At 42.3% G+C, this 24,622-nt stretch overlaps 1 protein-coding gene across 1 annotated transcript in view; it reads left to right on the top strand.

Annotated features, from left to right (window-relative positions):
- The window catches only part of nlgn1 (neuroligin 1), a gene marked incomplete at its 3' end in the record, with an annotated part of 81,286 nt that overhangs the window by 36,922 nt on the left and 19,742 nt on the right, over positions 1 to 24,622 (top strand). Inside the window, 3 exon segments of the mRNA XM_084472584.1 lie at positions 12,464 to 12,493; positions 12,496 to 12,522; positions 20,829 to 20,981. Of these exon segments, the coding sequence (XP_084328710.1) occupies positions 12,464 to 12,493; positions 12,496 to 12,522; positions 20,829 to 20,981 (210 nt within the window).

Below are 24,622 nucleotides of genomic sequence, written 5' to 3'. Positions count from 1 at the left end.
AAAATAAAAAATAAAATAAAAATAAAATAATATAATAAAAAATAAATAAAGTTATGTGAGTGTACCACGAAAAACGGAGTAAACTGGTTTCCACCCCCATTTTTATACAGGGTGCACACTGCGAGTCAAGGTGGACTACCCCATCCCACGGCTGGTTTGTCAACAGGAATTTTGAGAGCTGAGCTATCTAATATGCTATTGATTTCAAATACCAACTTTTTTAGTGCCTCCCCCTTCTCCCCTACCCCCCTTCTCCCCTACCCCCCTACACCCCTACCCCCCTACACCCCTGCACGATGGGCCGCCAAACTCTGTCTCCCTATCTCTTTCATTTCCAGTGCAAAACAAATCACTTCCAGAGTCTTTTCCAAGCGTCCCCCACAGCAAGTGTTGATTTAAGGCTGTAGAAAGGGCCCAGTCCCGGGATGGAGAGATGAAATATTGATGAAAAGCTAAATGTGAGATTTGTAGCGTGACATCAAAGGCATCTGCTTCAGTGGCGCAGAGAGATGGGGTAGAGAGAGAGAGAGAGAGGGAGAGAGATAGAGAGAGAGGAAAATTAGAGTCCCCCATACATACATTAACATAAACATTCATACATAAAGCCATTCATAACCTACACACACATAGATCATTCAAATGTACATGAAAGTGGCATATTTATTTTTGCTTCGTTGCTTTTGAGTTTTCAGAAGGAAAGATGGGAGGGAGGGAGGGAGGATGGATGGAGGGGAGGAAGGATAGAAGGAAGTGTTCACACAGCCGGCAGACTCGTTAGTGTCAAAGCATTCTTCTACTACAGGATCTTAGCAGGATTTGTAGTGTCAAAGTATTTTCATATCAAATATTCTCAAGGGTCATAGATTATCGTGTTTATGGGTTACATTTATTAAATTCCATAAAAACTTAAGAAGGGAGTAAAGAAAGAAAAATAATGAATTAAGTACATTTTGGGTGAGACCGCCAAGACGTTAATACACTTTCTATATTTTACTCTGCCACAAATTAATTTAATGTTCACAAATCGTTCTTTTTTTATTGTTGACTCAGAATGCTCAATTCAAATGGGATATTTGCAATTTATTATGCCTGTATGTCGCAACGCATGGCCGTCCTCTACAAGTGAGAGGCGCTTCACCATTACATCTGCCGTTGAACGTAAATAAGAAGAGGTAGAGGTAGACCACAACCTGTTCTCTCCCACTGTCTGCTCCACGGCCCATAACCCTCCCTAGCCCCACCCAGGCCCCACCCGGCCCCTCTGCTAATGCTGCCTTTATCCCTCCCAGCATGCTAATGTAGCGCCGGGCTATATGTTAATGTTGCACCGCGGCTCTTTGAAATTGAAATTATGTTAAAATAGGCGAAGAGCGCATGCTGCACTGTTTTCTGGCCCCACCGGGGCCATAGGGCCCTCTCTTTGAACCCCTTTTCTCTCTACTTTCACACACACACACACACACACACACACACACACACACACACACACAAACACACACATAGGGGTATTTTTTCCCAGCATCATTGAACTCCCCAGAGTTGTAGCGATTAAGCTGGAGCAGATCTGAGGTGCCGTCTTTCTGTACATTTGCATTCATGCAGGAGTACGTATGTGTGTGTGTGGGGGGGGGGGGGGGGGGGGGATGTTTATGTGTGTGTGTGTGTGTGTGTGTGTGTGTGTGTGTGTGTGTGTGTGTGTGTGTGTGTGTGTGTGTGTGTGTGTGTGTGTGTGTGTGTGTGTGTGGTCGGTGTCTGTATTGGCGCCTGCTTGTATGCTGTTTGCAGAATCAGACTTTCTTGAATTACTATTCTCAATTTTCGGGGTCTTGCTAACACACACACACACACACACACACATATTGTCCACACTTTTTCTTATCCAAATGCATCATATTTTCTGCCACGCAGACAGACAAACAAAGCCACAAACAGACCAAAAGATGTAGCAGATTCCTTCCACCATCACACCCCCGACATCACTCAAGAATTCCACACAGACTCAGAAAACAAACCATGCAAACTTTTGTTAAGGTGTGTTGACATCAAAAGCTATGAAGCAACTTTCGACAAGAGAAAGTGATCTATAAAGCGGGAGTGTGTGGGGGTACACTAAAGGCAAGACGTAGAGCCATAGGAAGAGTTAAGATAACAGGAAGGAAACACAATGAGGGATGAGAGTGAGAGAGAGAGGGATCGACCCCCAGGGTTCTTTTCTCCTAAGACCATAACAACAGGATTCCTAATGAGAGTATCTACTGTTCCACCAGACTCTCCTTTCTGCTTTGTGAAATTAAAGACTTGGTACGTTTAATTAAAAACACCTCAATCAGGAGTTTGCAAAGGTATGCGAACCGGGCATGTGAATAACTCTCCCACACTTATTCCTAACGGAATTGGCAAAACTCAAGACATGACCTAGACAATGTTTTTCCATTACAAATTCAAGGCAGGCTTTCTATAATACAACATTCTGTGATGGAACGGCAACGTGAGCTATTAATTATTCATACTTTGTGTTCTATATGGTATTTCCTATCCATACAACAGTACTGGCGATGACAAGATGTTAACCTTAGCTAACTTGTTTAACGAGTGGACTGCAATTTGTAAGGCAGGTCGCCCAAAAAAAATCACTTGTTTCTGTTTGTGTTTGCATGTTGAAAAACGTGCAGCTCAGGCAGATAGGTCTTCAATGGCTCGATGTTTTCATGAGCAGTTGCTGAGCCTGTCTAGTAGATAGTGTTATGAGATGAATTACCAGGCTAGGCGAGCGGAGTAAACTAATGTGACTGTGAATACCGGTGGTCAACTAACGTTCCAAGCCGTCAGAAATGCTTTGTAAAAAGCCAACCCACATTGTAGTCCTAACTTCAAGCCTAATGATGAAATAATTCACATGATTTCATTATTTAATTACTTTATTTCAGGGTTCAGGCTAATGTTGGCTGATATTGGCTGTTATTCTTTTAAGTCATGGAAAAACGCTCTGTCCATTTTAAACGCTATTGTTTGAATAAACCTGAGTATTTGGGTATAGGCCGTACAGCTAACAATGAACAGGATTATGAAACCCCTCTGTTTGCAGTTCATATGTAACATTGGAGTGCAGTAATAAGCCAACGCATTCTGACTATTAAGCATGAGAAGAGTCATTCAATGTCATTCTATTAAATAAGAATTACCTACTTAATCATAGATCAATCAAGTCAATGTGTTGCGTCTGTGAGGGCACACAAGCAGCAAGAGTTCCATGGCCAAGTCTCAAACGAGTCCTCCTCTTTGATTTGATAATTTTGAACCGGTGAGAACAGTTTACAGAGGCGTGTGGATCTGAAGAAAGCCTTCACTCCCAGGGAGCAGGAGCAGAGGAGAGGACACTTTACGCTGTTGAGCGGTCCACAAAAATCACTGTCCTTGATCCGGTATGTTATTGTACAATGCTTTTCTTTGTCAAAGAAAAGAAAAGGGTGGAATTAAATGGAATAACCTCCAAAATCCTCTATGAAAAAAATAGTGGCTACATTTTGATGGCAGTCTCTCCACTTGGGTCAAAAATTGTTCAGAGGACAAAAAAAAAAAGTATCTTCTGAAGGTTCTTTCCTTTTTTTCGAAAAGTGCTTGCAATCAACCTGGAATACCTCCACTATCGACTGCTTTTTAGGACAGACGGGTTGGTGGCTATGGGTTGTTCATGAAGGGACAGCATGAAATACAACAGACTCAGAGTCTTAAATTCAACTCAATCTGGAATGAGAGGAAAGAGAATTGCCTGGAATAGGGTACAATTCAATTCATGTTGTTCGGTCACATACCTGTCACACGGTGTGCACGCCTGTGCATTTCACACATGCTCTAGAGTGTTCTAACAGCCGACGTAGTTAGCCTAGCCAGTACAGAGTCACAGTCATCCAGTCACTTCAAAAGAAGTGTCTGGAATGAACTGTTTGCATTTTGCTGAACAAACAACCCATTTTCTTGGTTTAGCCCAAGGTTCTTCTGAATCAGAGTTGCTCTTTTCAGTATTGCGGAATAAAGGTTAACGTGAGGAACAGTGATTCAGAAGGAATCTATCTGGTAATGACTAATCCTAAGGGTCTTTGCAAAAATACAAGTGCAATGCATTTGAGACATAAGGGAATCCCCCCCCCCCCCCCCTGCCCCCACCCCTTACATTATATGTCTTGATGGTAGAAGAAGTAAAGTGGGCCGAGGCTAGAAGTCCTGTTATGAGTCAGGATGAGAGTGGTATTGCAGAGATTTATTATTTCAGGGAGAAAAGCACTGGTCTCCGTATTGAGCTGAGAGAAATACTGGTGTTCTCAGCAAATGGAGAGGGAACCGCTGCGTCTCACCTCATGTGAACGGTCAGTCGAATACAATGGCATGATGAAATGTCAACCCGGGGAGCAGGGACACATTTTCAGAGACACATTTGTGGAAATTAGCTGTAAGTCAAATCCCTTTTTAAGTGTGTTTCTGCAAAAGTCTGACATTCCTATCCTCTTGTGTGTGTGTGTGTGTGTGTGTGTGTGTGTGTGTGTGTGTTTGTGGGTGGGTGTGCATGCGTGTGTGTTAAGGTATACCAAATGTATTAACATACATGCAATACACCAGAGGAGGAGCGTTGCCAATGACTTAAGAGTATGCTAAATGCTTTTTATTTATTAATGCAAACATTGTGTGTGTGTGTGTATGTGCCCTAACAGTTACCTCATTGTACATGCCACAGGCAATGTCTTCCCTCAATGTGCCTGCATTAATCCCTCTTAATCCCCCCAAAACTGTCTTTCAATTAGTTTCATCTGCCCATAGAAGATCGAAGAGTCTCTATCTTTATATAAGCAGTTCACTTTTACTTTGAATATCTCAAAAAAGGTTTCATTTTATCCGCCAACAAAAGTGTGCATGTTGTTGATCTCCTTGTATTCTGGATTATAGAGTTGAGTATAGCATTCAGGGTATATGTAACACACAACAGAACAGTAAGGACCTTGCCTGTATGTTGTATGTGTGTGTGTGTGTGTGTGTGTGTGTGTGTGTGTGTGTGTGTGTGTGTGTGTGTGTGTGTGTGTGTGTGTGTGTGTGTGTCGTGTGTGTACTTTGTGTTCATTCTAGTGAGTACATTAAAGAGTCCAAGCACACATCAATCTCCCAAGTGAAAATAAACATCAATTGATTGTTTTTCTTTGGAAGAAAAGCATGCACATACACCCACCCACACAAAAAGAAAATGACACAATAAAACAACATTCCCGGTGCTTGCATGTGAATTGAATGTGCATCTGGGTGGATTCATGGCCTCACTTAGCCCCTCCAGTTCAACATCTTCCTGCTAGCCTCGGGCACGCCCCCTCTGTATGAAGCCCTGCAATAGGCTCGCTCTGCTCTCATTTGGCCCTGTGCCCGGAATGCTAATTCCCCTTAATGGACATTTCATTTAATAATCAGTGATTGATCGTCGTTGATAATGATGTTTAAGCTGTAAAATCTCAGCCGCAGAATACACCTGATCGATAACTGGAGCGGTGGGAGTGGGTGAGATTTAGCTGAAAGCCGGGCCTAATAATGGCAGCATCTCGTTAACATTGCATCTGGTCAATAGCACGTCTCCTCTATTTGTCTTGTGGCCTTCATTGCAGTCTTGCTGATTACAAGTTGGTATTATTGGTATTTACTTTGGTGGAGAATTTCCTCTGTTTGGGGAACCGTGGCCTTTTCTTGGATCCTATTCTATACACTTTGGTTGTGTTCTCTTCTATGCATTACGTCTTTCACTTGAGAGTTGCTATTCAAACTTATAAAGGTAAATTACATTTTGCATCGTTCTTTGTCACTGATTGGAGCAATACATTGGATTGAAGCATCCAACCAAATCATATCCTGCCAAAAGCCTTAACCAATGTGCTCTCAGGATGCATGCAAGATTTATGTGGTAATGAATTAGCATCTGCATCTTTCCTGGGCCTCTTGTAAATTGCAAAGCGCCCTTATTTCCGCTCGGTGCTCAGTGTGTTGTGTGGTGTTGGCTTAGTTCCACCTGACGTGGGCCTGATGTGCATGTGGGGATAGGGTGGCCATGTTTGCTCTTCTGTGAGCGTAAACAAGAGGACACACGCACACTCTCAGACACACAAACGCGGACACACACGTGCATGTAGGCAGACACACACAAAACACACACACACACACACACATGCTAACACGCGCACGTACGCAGACACACAAACACACACAGACACACACATGATGACACACACTCAGACACACACATTCAAAGTATGTCTTTGCAGCTAATGAGCTCCTCACCGTCCCCGGATTCATGGAGAATGTCAGCTTTCCCAGGATCCCGTATCCACCACAGCCCCCCGGGGAGCGCCAGCGAACAACACTTACCTGACTTGTCGCTCCCTAGTCATTCTGTACACACACACACACACACACACACACACACAAATGCACACACACACAGGCTGGCTTGCTCTTCTGCTCTGGTCTTTCACATTTCCTTACTATTTCTTACTTGTTTTTCCTACTTCCTTGCATGCATGCTCACACACTCACACACACACACACACACACACACACACACACACACACACACACACACACACACACACACACACACACACACACACACACACACACTGAGCCGGTTTCCATCCTGCCACAGAGCCGTGTCGTTAGATGTTGGAATGTCAGATATGTTTGGCAACATCTAATATTCATGAACCAACGCCAGTGTTTTATCCCTGACAAAGTTACACTGCATGGTATTTATGCACACTGTGATTGGAGTCGGCACACACTCTTGTGCGTGCATGCGTGCGTGTGTGCGTGTGCATGTGTGTGTGTGTGTGTGCGTGCTTGTGTGTGTGTGTGTGTGTGTGTTTGAGTGAGCTTTGCCGGTGGATGCTTGCCGTTTCATGCAATATTAATTCAAGTGCGTTCTAAGGAATATCACAGTAGCAAGAGAAGCAGTCATCTCTTTACAGATACAGCTCCCATGCTTTAGGGAGATTACCCAGAGTCACTTTAGAATCTCAACAACTTACCTCCATAATGTGGGGTTTATATAACATCACAAAAGCCTAATATGACAACTTTATTGCATAAGGTAGCAGGACATGACGTCACTTGATATGAGCACAGCATGATACAGCCATCACTAGTAAAGAAGCACACACACACACACACACTAACCCACACACACTTACACCAATGTGCACTCTCTCTCACTCACACACACTCTCTCTCTCACACACACACACACACACACACACACACACACACACACAAACACACAGAAATACGAAATGTTACTAAAGTACTATTTGAAAACCACCACTATTTATTATTAACGGAACAGGAAAGACGAGAACGGAAGCAAATCCATGAAGACGAACTGTAAGGGGGTGGGGGTTGGAATAACGGAGTGCAGGACACAGAGCAGGAAGCTACGGGTAGCGGTTGCGTTGCTGAGAGGCGAGGCTAGTGGGAGCCCAGTATGGCGCTCTTGGAGAAGCTTTCAGGTCCTGCATGCACCACCTTGTCGGCTGACTCGCCTTAGGCAGGAATACTCTGCATGTGTGATACGTCCTGTCAGAGAGAGAGAGGTGTGTCGTGTGTGTGTGTGTGTGTGTGTGTGTGTGTGTGTGTGTGTGTGTGTGTGTGTGTGTGTGTGGGCATGCAAATGTGTGGTAGAAAGGGAGACCTAAAGCAAGTGACAGACAAAGGGAGAGAGAGAGGGAATGGCAGGGAGAGGGGATAGCATACCCACCCATCTCTTAAGTGTTTGCCGCCAGCGGAGATTTTAATTTACAAGGTTGCAGTCATGTGGCAATTCTACCTTGACTCCATTTTGATAAACTGGAGAGGATGAGTCGTGTAAGCGTGCATATGGAGTCCATCTGTGTGAATGTGTTTTTTTTTACACACACACATACACACATACTCTCTCTGAGCATACTGCGGCATACTTATCCCTCATGATCACTCTACTCTTGACACACTGTCCGTTTGTCCTTTGAGTTCGCAAATATCCCTGTGGTCAGGACCGTCACCACTTAGTTGTCAAAAAAAACGACAACTTTTGACGCGACATTGAATAGAAAGTATTAGTCCGAAAAATTATAAACGAAAACTCTTCAAAAAGTAACGTGCTGATGCAATCTCATGACACATGGAGCCTGAACTTGCTCCTAAATCACCTCAGTTCTATTATTCTACTGCCCCCCGTGAGGCTTCCCCAAGGGCCCTCCACTGGGATCAACTCGGGCAGAAGTGTGCGTGTCTTTAGGCACACTTTAATCAGACCACCATTATACTTCCTGCCGTTATTACCACATATATAATGGCTACTGTGTTTTGATTTTTCAGCGCTTTTGCTGTAATATTTTTTTCTAACTCAAGGTCAATAATAGATTACCTACGAGGCTTGTTGAAACGCTCGCTCTGCTAGTCAACCAACCGCCATCACCTTCCTTCAATAGCCTCCTTTATTATGGTGCATCGGTGATTGATGAAGCTATCCTATTGCCTTTCCGACATGTTCCTTGACTGATGCATATAAAGAGCAATATGTATGTATAGATGGGCCTCACGATCAATGTGTGGACTCTCTTAGCAATAATTAGCTCATCCAAGGGTAGAGGAGACTGCCCCCAGGGGTGGGGGTGTGTGTGTGTGTGTGTGTGTGTGTGTGTGTGTGTGTGTGTGTGTGTGTGAGAGAGAGTTGAGAGATGTCTATACTCTGTACTGGATGTTTGTTCACAAATCTTTTAAATGTGTTTGTGTGTGTAAATGCAGTAGTGTGCATTTGTGTGTAAAGTTTAATGCAGGTATCTTGATTGTCTGAGCGGATTCATGTTTACTGTATGTATATGTCAATGAGATATTGTGTGTGTTTGTTTGTTTTTATGTATGTCTGTATGCCTTTTAAATGTTGTCATCCTTCATTTTCTCTTGATTCCAGCAAAAAGCACAACTTCTTCCCTTGATTTTAGGTGCACAGTGTGTCTTGGCTTTTGACACAATGTTTAGTTGGTTATTGAGGACAAGGTGATATTTGCTTTTTACAAGGGAGTTAACAAGTGGAGAAAGAGGGAGGCAAACAAGGGGGAGTGGGACATTTGTGTCATTTGTTGAGCACATTTTTGAAACGTTGTCAAAATAAAATGCTAATTACCACAACTTCCCATCAACTGAAATGATGCAAATCAATACCCACCCATGCGTAGGTTTTGTTTACACAAAACAAAATGTTTGGGTATGCACTTAGTTCAGGGAAAATTATAGATGCATAATCTCAGATGTATAATGGTACTTTTGTAATGATTTTCAGGAAAGCGTATGCAAATGTAATTGATCTTTCACAATGACACAGACAGCCACATTTCCAATATACATATTATTCCTCTTTCATTATCTTCTCTATTTTACCAAAATCAATTCAGAATATAGCACGTGTACCATTTTACTTCTGAATTATATATAGTACAAAATATGTATAAAAAAGAGCATTCATCCAACAGTAATCTCTCTCTCTCTCTCTCTCTCTCTCTCTCTCTCTCTCTCTCTCTCTCTCTCTCTCTCTCTCTCTCTCTCTCTCTCTGTCACACACATCACAACTCTACAGTTAAACAGTCAGGGATAGAAGTCCTAGCTATGGCGACCCACCAGTCTGCCTACTCCCCCTGTCAGTGGGCCAGTAGGAGCTGACATGTGATGGATGTCAGGTGTTTGTGTGTGTGTGTGTGTGTGTGTGTGTGTGTGTGTGCCAGAAAGAGGGGGAGGGGGGGGGGGGTGGGGGGGGGGGGGGGGGGGGGGGGGGGGGGGGGGGTGCGCTTGTGGGAGCTCGACCCTGGCTGTCACTTGTACATCTGCCTTCTCTCTTCCCTGCACCCAACTAACCCCTTACCCAAAAGCGTCACACCAGTGTTAATAGGGAACAGATGTACCGCGCATCGCACAGCACAAGAACCACCTGTAGCATGCTCTCTGCCCCTCCTCTCCCCTCTGCTCAGCTCCACTCTCTTCTCCCCGCCCTGTCACAAATAAATGTTTTATTTGTGACAGGCTAATAGTATTACTTACTAATGAATTACTTACGCTGTTGTCATTCAACACGACCCATCCCTTCCCTGTTTGGATGAGAGGGTGGGGAAACTATGGCAGGTGAAATTGCTGCCTTGCAGGTCACTGGCTATACAAACCATATGGTAAATGACACCTTCCCCCCACCTTAGCGCTTTAACTTTAGCCAGTGTTTAGTAACTGTGTTTGACCACAGAGGGCACTGTTACCCAGGTGCTGTGTTAGTGTTTGATTACTCCTAAGATTGGGAGCAATGTATTAAATATCAAATGGAGACCCAAAACCTTTTTTCTTTTCTGTGCCCCTGAATATCTCCATCAGGATCTTTCAACACTCTCTATGTCAGTGTCAAATCTCATGACAGCTGGTATTTTCTGCACTTCCTAAGTATTTTTGGGTGATTGGGGAAAAGTCATTCTTGGGTCTTAGTGCCAGCACTGTGGATAGAAAGGAAATGCTTTCACCAAGCACTGGCTTATCAAATGACAGCGGAGGAACCGGTTGCTGTCGACAACACACATGATGGTGAATCATCGTTGCTTAAGAAAGGGCTCATACAATGGTTTTAAAATAGCTCTTTTGTTCATCAAGATAAAGTTCATAATTTATAAGGTGTTAATCCTTCGAGACGATCAATGTGACTACCATATGAAATCTTTACACACCGCTGTGTGAATATTGATTCAACCGACTGACCATGCTGACCTGTCTTTGAAGCTGAGTTTATTAAAAATGAATAGCAATTTATTTTCTCCTCCAACTGTTCTGCCAAAGCATCCAGGCCATCTGTTATAGTAGAGCCAATAGCAATATTTCGGAATCCAGTATTCGTTTGTTACCTGACTTCAGTGGCTGTTTTACACATTCACGGCAGTGCTGTGCGAAACGGTATTACTCTAAACGGGGTGGGTGTGAGTAGATGAGGGACACCATTTAAAATGTGTTTCTTTGTGATGTCTTCCTCCATGATGAAAGGTAAGGCTGCAGCCTAGGCCATGCGTTCCAATGTCAGGGTTTTTAACAAGCATTCAACCTTCTTCTTTCATTCACAGGGCGCATGTTTTATCTAAAAAGAATACTGCATGTTGCCGATTACGTAGCATCTCTGTTCTCTGTGTTCATGAACCGCATGTGTGTGCACTTGTGTGTGTCCTTGTCTGTTTATGTCTCTTTGTGTTTTATGTATGGGCTACCGTACGTGAGATACTGAAGGAAGTTGTTTACTGAGGATGTTAGCTGTTGAGGCTATTTTCTTCTGCTTTTCTGAGAGAGAGACAGACACACTAATGAACATCACTCAAACTGTTTTAACCTTATAACTTAAGCTCAATCAATCAGCTTTTCTGCTTTTATTGCACACATTCGATCCGTACTGTCCAATTTCACATATTTAATACATTTTTCAGAGATATTAAAAAATATATTTGGAAGTGTGAGGTGAGAGGTCGATTTCCACTCCTCGACGATCCTCCACCTTTGTCTCTCTGTTTCCCTCATTAAAATGCCTAAACACGGAATACTCAGTGCTTGTACATTACGCATCACAGCACTTCCCCCGCAGTCAGATACACATAGCGAGTTAACTGCTTAACAATCACACTCAGACATGCATCCACACACACAGCCGCACACACAAACAGATACAAACGTTACAGTTTAGTAGTTTGTTTTGCAATGGAAAACAAAAGTCAGAAAGTGAATAATGATGATACAGATAAATAAAATTAATACAAAAAAACAAGGATACATTTGTAAATCATAATCTAGTATTAGATAGTATTAGAAAATATGCAGAATAATAAGCTATCTCTCTCTCTCTCTCTCTCTCTCTCTCTCTCTCGATCTATGGATGGATTATTATTATGACAATTGCTACGCTTTTATCAATTTCTATTGAATTGCTTTTTTATTTACAGTTCATCAGCGTTTTACCACCTTGAAATGTGAAAATGTATTTTTTGCACAACATTGGTCCATACTGATGTTACTATGTATGTCCTGACTTACTCTAAAGTCATCTGAATCAGTGATGTCAAGATGTGTTTTCCTTGCTTAATTCTTCTCTCTTCACCAGACAAAACTGATATTTTTTTATCAGCTTTCTCTTTTTTCTTCTTTTTTTTTACCAAAGCCCTCTTTTCTTGAAACTGTTATATTTGAAATGCTAACAAGTACATGCAATACAGTTCCAGCAGAGATGGGGAGTGGTCATGTTTTACCACTACTTTGCCCATTCAGTATCATACTGAAGATTTTTCCACCAAAAAAAAAGAAATATCACGGTGAAAGATTTTCTTATCTCTTGAGAAAAAAGCCTGTGTGTTCTTTGTCATCTTGTTTTCCTCAATCTTCTCCTTCTTGGTCCTTATAGGTCCCCTTACAAAGAAAAACACAGATGATTTAGCGATAATGACCGCACGGACGACGAAGGTATTTTTTTTTTCTTCCGGTGCCAAACTGAAAAATTGCATGACAAGGGAAACAAAATGTAACCCTTTTTCCTCTCCATTTTTTTCTCGTTCTTTGATTTTCTTAAATTCTTGTCCTTTTTTTTCTAAAAGTGACGGAGGCATTTGTTTTTGCTCTTTACTCGTAAACTCTCCTTTTTTTTGGCTGGTGTGTTTTGTCCTATTATCCGCTTGGTGTCTAAAGAGTATGTTTACGTGTTCACTGCCAATCATTGACCAATTAATAAACTAACTTGCTGCTTGAATTTCAATTTTTTTAAATTACATTTGTTTTTATTTTTCTATGTCGCATTTTCGCAGGGAATATGTCAATATACTATTAACCCTTTTAACACATTTAATTTTATTAATTTACACATTTTGCATGTTTGTTTTTTGTTTCGTTTTTTGAAAAGACGTAAAAAAAAAAAAAATTATTACTATTTTTCAAAGTCACATGGATAGGCTTTCTTTAAAATTAGATTTATGTGAAATCAGTTTTAGCTTGGAGTGTCAAACCAAAATGATGAGCATTTACAGTTTAATTTAACAAACCAAACACTAATAAATGCCCTGATCGAGAGAGAGAGAGAGAGAGACGAGAGAGAGAGAGAGAGAGAGAGAGAGAGAGAGAGAGAGAGAGAGAGAGAGAGAGAGAGAGAGAGAGAGAGAGAGAGAGAGAGAGAGAGAGAGAGAGAGAGAGAGAGAGAGAGAGATGTGTGCCGTAATGTCACGTAATGGTACGATATGGTGTGTCACCAGTGTCACCAGTATGCTACGGTTTTGATCCGTCGACAAAGGAAATGCCTACAATTTTTTGATTTGTATTTAGATCCCATTTTATTATATTAACAATAAACAACCTTGATAGCTTGGCTCATGAAAGCAGCACATGGAACATAAACAAAAGAAAAGTAAACAAAAGTAGTGCCTGCTGTAAAACATGGGCTACGGACATAAGTCACACGGCAGTGCCTTTGTAGCACGCCCCGCACTGCTGCTGAGTTCAAAGGGAGCGAGCTTGCTGTTGCAATAATGTTTTATTATCAAGTGGACAGTGAGTGCCACCAACGCCACTCAAACTGACGTACAGGACAGGCTAATAGAAACAACATTCATAGTACGCGGTCACACACTCGGTCCAGACCTGGACCCGACGTCACCATGCGAGAGGAACACATACCGTCAGTATATATATCCTGCTTGCTCATTTACTCACCTCCTACAGCTGCGTCTGTTCCCCCAGACTGAGCCGCCCCACCCCCCTGTCTGCGGCCAATGCCAAGCCACGCCCCCTTCACACCGCCACCGTACACAAAATCTTATCAACATGAAATCAAAGTGTGTGACTGGGCTCTTTGTTGCCCAGTCGGGCCGTAATGTAACGCGCAGTACGGGAACTCTCTGTAGCTCTGGACCTCACATTCTAGAATCCTCCACATTGTGATGCCTGAAGGCTGCGCAGGGAAGTTGCTGCTTTTTGTAAGCCGTTTCATTTGCCTTGTTCCACCGACTGTCTCATCAATGTTTTCACTTGAGACGAGTTTGGACACTGGCAGCGCAATCGGGTAGGGGAGGGGCCATGACCCCCCGACCTCTCGACCACTTCCTAAGCGTCGCTGGGAAGTTGAAATGATTTTCCACCAGCCAAAATGTTTTAAGCATTGGCCAATGATGTGTGTTTTCTCCTTCTCTGCAAGTGGCAACCTCATGCGGATGTTAATCGTTTATTCCAGCATATGGTTTAATGTCTATGCATCATTTTTCCAATTTAATCTATTTTATGTTATTGAACTCTGGTATTGGAAGGTATTGCACCGTTTGCAGTGCGTACCAACTCATGCAGCTTGGACCCCATTGTGTACGGTTCAATACGAATACACGTATCGTTCCACCCTCATATATATATATATATTTATATTAGGGCTGGGCAAAGATTAAAAGTTTTAATCATGATTAATCGCATAGTATTGGTAAGTTAACTTGCGATTAATCACACTTTCTTTTCTATCTTTCTATTTTAAATCCACTTCAATTGAAGTTAAATTTGATTATCAAATGGAATGACACATTATCATTCATACCAAATGTACTTAATAAGCAACAACTAGACCAAGTGATCTTGAGGAAGTTTTATTGACGCACTCAGTGTGGGTTGAATACGAAACTTACGGAACACCATGGATTTGGGAATTGTAAACAGGCAGTTAATTAGTACAATTGTAAACCAACAGTTACTACAAGTGTAGTTAAATTCAAATAAGTAGCGCCACAGATCACAGGTCACTTAATGCAAGTGTAATTTATTGTATAGTAAGTGGAACTAAAAACAAAAATGATTTCTGATATGAATGTTGACATTCTGTGGGCAAAACCTTTCAAAATCAAAGTGAAAAAAAAAGAAGTGCATTAATGCGTCAATTTAGGCCCAGCCCTAATTTATATATATATTAGTAATGTCAGTTAAACACGTTATTAACGGCGTTAACGTGATTCTGAATAAATTATAAATGATATCGAAATTCCGTTTTGATATTATAAAAAATATATACATTATTAGAGAGATTATTTGCTCCAAGTATGAATGACTGCTCCAAATGAGAATGTTAGTGTGAAATAAACACTACAGTATATGCCAATGTTGTTTTCAACATTTGCACAAAGCAAGCCGATCCACTTTTCCATGTTGATAAGAGCATTAAAATGAGAAAAAATAATGGGACAAATAGATATCAAGGGACATTTAAAATAGATAAAAATGTGAGATTTATTGAGATTAATTATGAGTTAACTATGACATTAATGCGATTAATCAAGATGAAATATTTGAATCATTTGACAGCACTAATATACAGTATATATACTGTATATGTATGTAACCCATCTCTGCCCCCTCTTGTGAGAAAAGCAATAAAGTTACAAGTACCCTAGAGCATCCCTGCTCTCCATGCGAACCTACCCACCCACACATATATGCATATGATTGTATACATGCGATACGAGTAAACACAACAAACTTCAACCTAGATCTGAACCCTTCCTCTGTATATTGTCAAATTAACCTTGAAATTATATAAATTCAAAATGGCCATTCTTTGCTCAACGTGATGCCTCCCATTCAGACGGAATAATGGAATCTGTATCAAGCAAGTCAGGGCAGTTACACTGAAGGCCAAAGCACATGGTATTGTCGGGACGGACACAATCGTCTTAGCATTTTCGCGTCCACAATATGCTGGAGTCCTTCGCGACGCAAGCAAAATAATACAGCCCTCGCTACATTTGTGCTCTGTCTGCCTTGTTCCATTAAACTATGTCTCTATTCGTTGTTTTTGTCGCACTACAAAAACACAAACCGCGATTCGCACACTGCTGTCTGCTTTTGGACAACCTCAACCCCCAACTGCTCCTTTTTTCGGCGATGGTGAAGCGAGGCTGAAGTCATGTCGAAAACAAACTCCTCTCCCTTTGAACTCAATTGTATTTACATATCTGCGAACGCTCGCTAACATAAAGTCAGACTACCCCTTTGCTGGATCTCTCCTTAAGAAGCTGCATGCTATTGAGAAGCAGCACTTGGAGCGCAGCATCCTTGGTTGAAGACGGAGTCCTGTCCCCAGAAGGCTGCCGCTGTGCAACATTCACAGCAGCCAGTGCAGCCCTAATCAGGCACCTCTGCTGTATAATGCATCCACCAAAACAGCAATCACATCCAAATGAGGCTTAAGAACAGCCAGATCTCTTTGATGTGTGCCACCATGCTGTTTTCCTTTGGAGTCGGCGTGGATGCTCGCTAGCATGTGCGGCCAACACACAAACATGCATGCATACGCACACTCGCAAGTAAATATGCAGACATGCGCGCGTGTGCACACACACACACACACACACACACACGCACGCTCTCTCTCTCACCGGACACAGACACTCACTCACACGTGCACCCTCACACGCACACACACAGATACACACAGATACACAAAAGCACAGCTACAGAAGATGTTGCCAGAGTTGAACATGCAACACACACAGACACTACCCACATGCACACACACACACACACACACACACACACACACACACACACAAAGTGGCCCACATTAGATGGATTTATGACTCACCATTTTTTTTCAGTTTCACACGTGCACATATACACACACACGCACACTCACACACACAGATGCATGCATGTGCACATACAAATCAATGCATATTCCGAGGGCTCAGATATCTTGTAAATCCCTTTGTGCTCCTAAAATTTGACCGCCTTGTTGCCTTGGAGATGCTAAATCTATAACTATCTATAATCTATAATCCCATTCCTTGACCCCGCAACATCACAAAGTTCTATTTATTTAATTGTTTTCTTTCGATCTCTTTATGCTCCACAAATCTAGCGCTTGTAATCCCTTTGTATCCGGAACCAAGATGTAAACAGGACACTTCCCGAGAGCTGAGGATTTGTGCAAAGCGGGTTTCTTTTTTCATTCATTGTTTTAAAAAATGTGTCGACTGGTTAATGGACTAGCATAGGCTGGAGGGATAAATGTGGATATATACTGCAATGGAGACGTGCCAAGCTATGCTTTGAACGTGCTCATACCCTCCAAGACCTCCTGGGTCTGCCACCCCCTCAGTATCGCACATACAGCAGGGTGTAGGGTTGGAAATTAAAGACAGTAGACTAACACGACAACATTATTTTCCCAGAATGCATCACTGCACTAGCAGCAAGTTGTTATATATTTGTTGTTCAACAGAATATTATTTTTTCTCAAGCGTTAAGCAAGGGTACAATACATAACAGGATTAACCCATGTACCGTTTTTTTTCCAATTGCATTTGTCTTTCTGATTTACATTCAGGAGTTTCACATAAATTGAAACCTATTGCCTATTCTCTTAATAGCCTTAATGAAATTATGGAAATAGATGGCCATCTGTGCTTCAGAAACACAAATCCCATATATCAATGCCAGGCTAAATAGAAGCCATCTTCTATAGCGCCAGAAAAGAGGTGCAGAATTTGGAAGAAACCTTGAAAAGGATCAAGAATTACCATTGACTTCCTATCTGCAGTGGACCAAGTCTATAGGAAGAAAATACCACTCTTTAATTATAGTGGTGATCTCCATGAAAACACACATACACACAGATGCAGCAAACACACAAACTCACACACACACAGCATATCATTTTGCCATTTTCTCTCGTGCTCATTTAAGAAAAGCCCTTATCTTGAGATAAACCAGGAAGAGAATGGAAATGTTTGCGCAATTAGTTTTTTCCAGTTTGTCCGTATTTTTCAGCAATTTTTAACCCATTTTACATATTTTGCCTCAAATCTATTCCCACCACCCACCATCAAAAACATGCAAAAAAAAAATTCACTACATAGTTGTGGAACTTCGGACATTTTGAATGCAAGCCGTTTTTACCCTCCATTCACTTGCAGGCTGAAAACACATTTGAAGATCACATTTTTTCACTATTGTAATTATATTATATGTAAGGGATAGCTTAAAACGATCCAGTGATTATTGGAAAGTAAACCCTGACAGGGAGATGCAGATCCGCCCTGCTATTTCATTGCTAGGGACTTAATCAAATATTTGACACAAAATATAGCATTACAAATAATCTGAATGATTTAAAAATGAAAAAGTATATTTGATTCTACCTTTGGAAATAGCACCCATGGCAAAGTACATGTTATTCATAGTAGTGGACTGCTATTCAGAAATAATATACCATAGAATGCCATAGAAATAATATACCATAGAATCAATCAGAATTGAGTATTCAACAAAACCATTTAAGAATATGTATTATATGGAGAATCGGACAAAAAGGCTATTCACACTTATTATATGCCCACATACATACCGCATTCATCCATTTAAAACAGGAAGATACATGCATCCACTAACACCCACACCCTCATTATCATTATTACAGTCTGTGCACAGTGTAATCCAACCTCCTCTTGCCCACTCCAATGTCATTAACATTATTAATCATCATGCAAGTCCTTGTAATACTTGTTGTCGTCTCTGTTGTCACATTCATTACTGCCTCTCACATTCTTCATCATTTTTAACATTTATCCGTTGATGAGAACATCATCATCACCATCTCCAATGACCCTGTCACCATCACCTTTACATCAGCATTGTTTCTGTCTTCATCATTTCTCCTCTGCTCTGCTCTCCTCTCCTCTGCTCTCAGTTCCTCTCCTTTACTCTCCTCTTCTGCCCTCTACTCTAACCCTTTCCTGTCCTGTTGTCTCCCCTCCTCTCCCTTCATCTCCTCTCCTCTGCTCCCCTCTCCCCTTTCCTCCCCTCTGCTCTCCTCTCCTCGCATATGTTCTCTTCTCTTCTCTCATTTCACCTCCCCTCCTCCCCTCTCTTCTCCTCAAATCAGCTCCGGTTCTCTCCTCTCCTCAGCTCACCTCCTCTCCTCATATCACCTCACCTCCTCTCCTCATATCACCTCACCTCACCTCCTCTCTTCATCTCACCTTCTCTCCTCTCCTCTCATATCACCTCCTCTCCTCTCCTCTCCTCTTATCACCTCACCTCTCACATCTCACCCGCTCCTCATTTCACCTCACCCCCCCCCCCCCCCCCCCCCCTCCTCTCCTCATGTTCCCTCCTCTCCACTCAACTCCGCCCAATCACTCAATCAACCCTCCACCAAGACACATTGGTACAATAATTGACTCCACTTCAATATTGTGCCCAACTGGCATATGTCACATGGAAAACACACACACACACACACACACACACACACACACACACAATTCGAATCAAGTTTTTGCATATAGCCCCTTACCACAGTTACAAACTCACAGACATATTCTTGACAACATGACCTGAATGCTGGAAATAACATACCGTATGTGTAAACAGGCAATGTGTATAGGCTCCATACACAGACAGTATGCCTAAAGGCAATGTGTACAGGCTATTAATTGACACTGGAATGCAAACCGACAGATACACATATATACCTGTTTCAGAATTCAGTGATTATATTTTATGTATACAAATACTGTGTTCATTACAGTTGAGTCAGGTTTGCAGCTTGTGAATAGTTTTTAAAACGTACATCTGTGGGAAACACTTTATTTCCCCAACAATCTGTGGGTAAATACAGTACACTATTCAGTGCAGTGGCCTTTTTAGAAAATATGTTTTTCTTCTTCATACCATAATCAATATGGGGTGGAAAACGAGTAATGAAGGATCATGTCAATATGAGTTTCCTACAACAAAACCTGAAATTGAAGTTCATCTGACGTTATGTTCTGTTAGAAATCCTAGATACTGAAATTGTTAGGCATTGTTTTGGTCTCTAGTCGCAGAGCGCTATGTGGATATACTGATGGAGTTCAGAGCAGTCAAACTTACAGTGCGTTTAGCCTATCAAACAAGACCTTATTTATTGATCATTCTACACCACCTTTGCTATGCCAACCCAACACACCCATCCGTCTCAACTTTTCATTGACACTGAAACAAACAATACTCCCACTTACTTTTATGGATGTGCCATGCAGTATTCACAGCGGTTGAAACAATTAGGTATTCATTGAAAATGTCAGGGCATGAGAGCTTTACAGTTTGACTCCAGTATTCAGTGGATTTACTTCTCAGCACGTTTACCAGTCAATGAAGTATATCATGACAGCAGAAAAGTGATTTTTATGTTTACTCAAAATAAACTGGAAAAGTTTTAACGGTGTTCATTAAAGTGTCAGAGTGTGCTGTTTTTAATAGCTTTTCGTACCTCAAACTACTTTAATTTCTTCATCAAGTGACATGTCGGAATTGCTGCAAAATCTTTTCTGACAGTTTGCCAAATGAAAACCAAAATCAGACCCACTCCTATTAAATATCCTAGTTTGTTAATATCTGAATGAGAATAATGCATACAAAAAACTGTATTTTCCATCAGCGAGAACATGTCACGCCTCTCCTGGTCGGTAGGATTAAGGTTTGACACTCCAAACTAATGCCATCTCAAAACTAGAAGGCCGCTGTGGCGAGATGACTTAAAAAATAAATAAAAAAGGAAACAAAATTAAGGAGAGGGACTTAATTCACTATTGCCAAACAAAAACTACAAGAAATTACCTCTCGGGCTGTCACATGCAATCTGCTGTCTAATCAGTCTCCCTCTTTTCCTTTCCTACCTCCCTACCCCCCCCCCCCCCTCGTCCGGACCCATCCTTCCAACCCACCCCACCTCCATCCACCCACCCCGCCCGCCTCCACCCAACCAGACATTCGGGAGAGCGGCAGCCCCAAGCCCGTGATGGTGTTCATCCACGGCGGCTCCTACATGGAGGGCACCGGCAACATGTTTGACGGGAGCATCCTGGCCAGCTACGGCAACGTTATCGTGATCACCGTCAACTATCGCCTGGGCGTTCTAGGTAAGGAGCTGGTCCTTGTTGTCTCTGGTCGTCACCATGTCATGTTCAGAGTTTGGTGTTCAGGCTACTCTGGCCCTGGCTGGTTCTTTCTTCCTCTGCGGCGCCGTCCTTTCGCTGACTTTTTGTGGCTTTCTGTCTGGTTTAGTTTCCTTCTTCTCTGATTTGCGAGAAGTTTCTCTGAAGGGCTATGTGCATCACATTTCCCTCTCTGTCTTTCTTCTTCTGTGTCCCTTAAGATGGCCCGAAGCAATTACTACAAGGATCTAGTGCTTGGTTCATGATTGTCTTTGTTTACCGTTACCTTTGCTTGGTTAAGAGCAGTGTCAAATGAGACAGCAAGGGGTTATTCCCCAAATCAGTCTGCATGCCTGGCACTGACCTACGAACTTATGCGCTAAGAAATCGTTTACCGTTCCTAAACCGCTTTGCTATGCGTCGGAATAAACAGGTGGTGTTTGCTCTTAGATTAGCATCCATGTATCTGTGTTTACCCCCCAGGCGATGAGCAGAAACATGAAGCCTCACTCCACTGAACTTTTGTGTGTCTGCAAGTGCCTGACAGATTTTGTGTGTGTGTGTGGGGGGGGGGGGGGGGGGGGGGGTGTGGGGGCGTGGGTTGGCACATGCGTGTTTGTGCATGCATGTGATTGGAGAGAGGAAAGGAAGGGCTGCATGTGTGTATTTTCTATTTTCTATTTTCTATCAATACTACCAGTTGTGTTCAATTATAATTTAGCCTTCATTTAATCAGATTAGTTCCACTCTGTCCCAAGCAGAACGAGAGGAGCGTTATTAATATTGGTTACATGAAACCATTCATAGATGACTGAAGGGAAGTCCATACTCTCTTTCTGACTATGTTCATTAAGACTTTTGGAGTGTGCACAAACAAATCTTGATAAATCCATTGCAGATCTCAATTCTCAATTCAAGTGTATCTATATACATGTTTTGTGCTGGATGGATATCAACAACTCACAGCCATAACCAACATTTTAATCTCCCCACAAAACTTCTTCCCTCGTGGAGGCTGCTTGTATATGACGGCAGTGAAATTGGTTTTATGTTTGATATTTGATATATCTTTGCATGCACCGGGTCAACAACCTTAAGTAGAATTATAAGAAGGGATGTTCTGAAGATGACAACCCACTTGACAACAAAATGATTAACTGCTTTGAGTATCCAACATAGGGTCTTACTCTAGAGCATAGCTGTCAAAGTCAGCTATGCTCAAAGTCCAGCCTGCAGTGTAATTTAATTTGGCCCCCCATATAATATGTAATGTCTATCAGAACTGGCCCGCCAGTATATCGCATTTCAGCGTTAGCACGTTGACGTGTGCCCTGGCGCGTCGATTCCGGCAGCCCGTAATCCCGTACCAACCCCCCCCGTCAACAACTCCGCCAGCCCGTAATTCCGTACCACCCCACCCCCCCACCCCCGTCAACGGACCCTGTTATAATGCAATGTCCCCAATTAATGTCTATAACTGGCCCGCGACTTTGTCCAGGATTTCAATTTTGGCCCACTGTATATTTGAGTTTGACACCCCTGCTCTAGAGGAATACTTAAAGGAGACATATTGTACCAGCAGGTGTGAGTGTGATTAGCCATTGCAAGCCGTTTTGAAAATGTGCCGCTTCTGACATCACAGGTCGGCGTGTCCACCTAGACGTATGACGGATAGATGAGCATTTTTGTTTTGCTTTTGTTTTTACTGTTTGCTACAGTCCACTGGGTAGGCTGGTAGACTGATCTATCAGCACACATCTAGGTGGACACATCCACCTGTGATGTCAGAAGCTGCACATTTTCAAAACGGCTTGTAATGGCTTATCACACTCTGGTGGTATAATATGTCCCCTTTAAAGTGGAAGCATAAGAATTTCCAACTGCAAAATATTTGTTATTGGTCTGAAAGCACCAATACACCAACACCTTATACAAGTGGCTAAATCTCCCACAGAAACCGTGCAGCTCCACTTCTGTAATTTACTCTGTTGGTCAGTACAACACTTGGTCGCATGCTAATACTCTGCAGGCACATCTATCCTCCTTCTTCACATCTATTCTCAAGACAATAATCTGTCTTTTGTGTGTGTGGTTGTGTGTGTGTGTGTTTGGTGAGCAGGCCATTATTTACTCTTAACATGTAGACCTGGTGACATTTGGCTGTATTTATGGGCTTAGGGTGTTGGCAACAATGAATTTAGCCACAGGGCAGGTATAAGATATGCTACTGTGTTTGTGTGTGAGTGCATGTGTGTGTGTGCGAGTGTTTCTGCAGCTATTTTAATGGTAACATTATGTTGGCCATTGCAGAGAACACCCCATCAATTCAAGAGTGTACTCAACACTCTCTGGGTAACGGTCACTCCACTGTATACGTTGCAGTGACTTAAACAATAAATATAGGAACATTTTTCCGACGTGCATCAATAAGGACATAGGGAAAGTACCGAATGCAGGTTATTTATGCTTATTAGGTTATTCTTCCCAATGGCAAAATAAGCAATGTATTCAAGTCTAGTAAACAAATGTCAAAAAATCACAGTAGACCAGTAGTATTATTATGACAAGTAGTAGTAGAAGCTTCTACCCGCGTTGTGTCCCTCTTATGTATATATTTGAGGGGCCAATCACTGTGATCAAAAAGAGATCCATCTTTCTTGAAGTATTGCTTAACATTGTGACGTGCGTCATCAACAACCAAATGTGTGTTGCTGTGTATCAATATTTCCTTCTGCTGCATTGGAGCTGCAGTGGTCTTGATTGTGTGTGTGCCTTTAAGGGCTGGCCTTGGCTGTGTGTGAGTTTGTTTCGCTCCGGCCAAAAGCTTTAATCACGCTGATTGATGAGGTGCATTTCCCTGACTCAAACCTTCTCCAAATACCACTTCCATTCCGGCCATACATCAGCCCCCACCAACCATTCATCAAGCCTCTGATTGTTTTAAGATATACCTGCAACCAGTAAAATATCCATTTCTCTGTGTGGCGTTTCACCCAAAGCCACCTTACATCTACCTTACATCGCCACACTGATTTTGCGGAGACATAATTCTTGAATTCCCATTGACAACACACATACACAAAACACTCAAGGTATACTCAAACAGACACACACACACACACACACACACACAAATGCAACAGCACTTTCCAATTTTGTATACAAATTCAAACTTTGGATTGTTGGCTTTCCGAGACTTCTCCGCCCATGCAGGCAGTATCTCTGTGTACAGCCAAATATCACGCTCTCCCACTTAGTCTCTTTCACAACATCTCTCTCTCTCTTGTCTCAATATTTAGCTTTTTTATGTATTTCGGTGTCCTCTGACATTGCTCTATTTACTATTTCTGATACGAGTGATAATATCTTTTTTCAGACTTCTATCCTCGCTGCTCGCAACATATGATCGTCGTAACAGAATCCGTGTTTTTCAGTTCCACGCCAGCCCGGCCCCCTCCCTGCACCGCCACCCTCACTCCGTACTAGTTCTAGTCCTCTCACTCTCATACCTCTCCTCTGCCTGCAGCCTCTCTTCACCCCCTCTTCTGGCGTCAGCCACTCCCCCTTGAACACCAACATCTGTAGCTGTGGGGCAACTTCACACCCAGTTTGATGGAGCCTTTATT

The sequence above is a fragment of the Micromesistius poutassou genome, assembly GCF_964030765.1.
Source record: "Micromesistius poutassou genome assembly, chromosome: 9".
Lineage (NCBI taxonomy): Eukaryota > Metazoa > Chordata > Actinopteri > Gadiformes > Gadidae > Micromesistius > Micromesistius poutassou.
The sequence above is the reverse complement of the archived record's forward strand: the minus strand, read 5'-3'. Positions and strand labels throughout refer to the sequence as shown.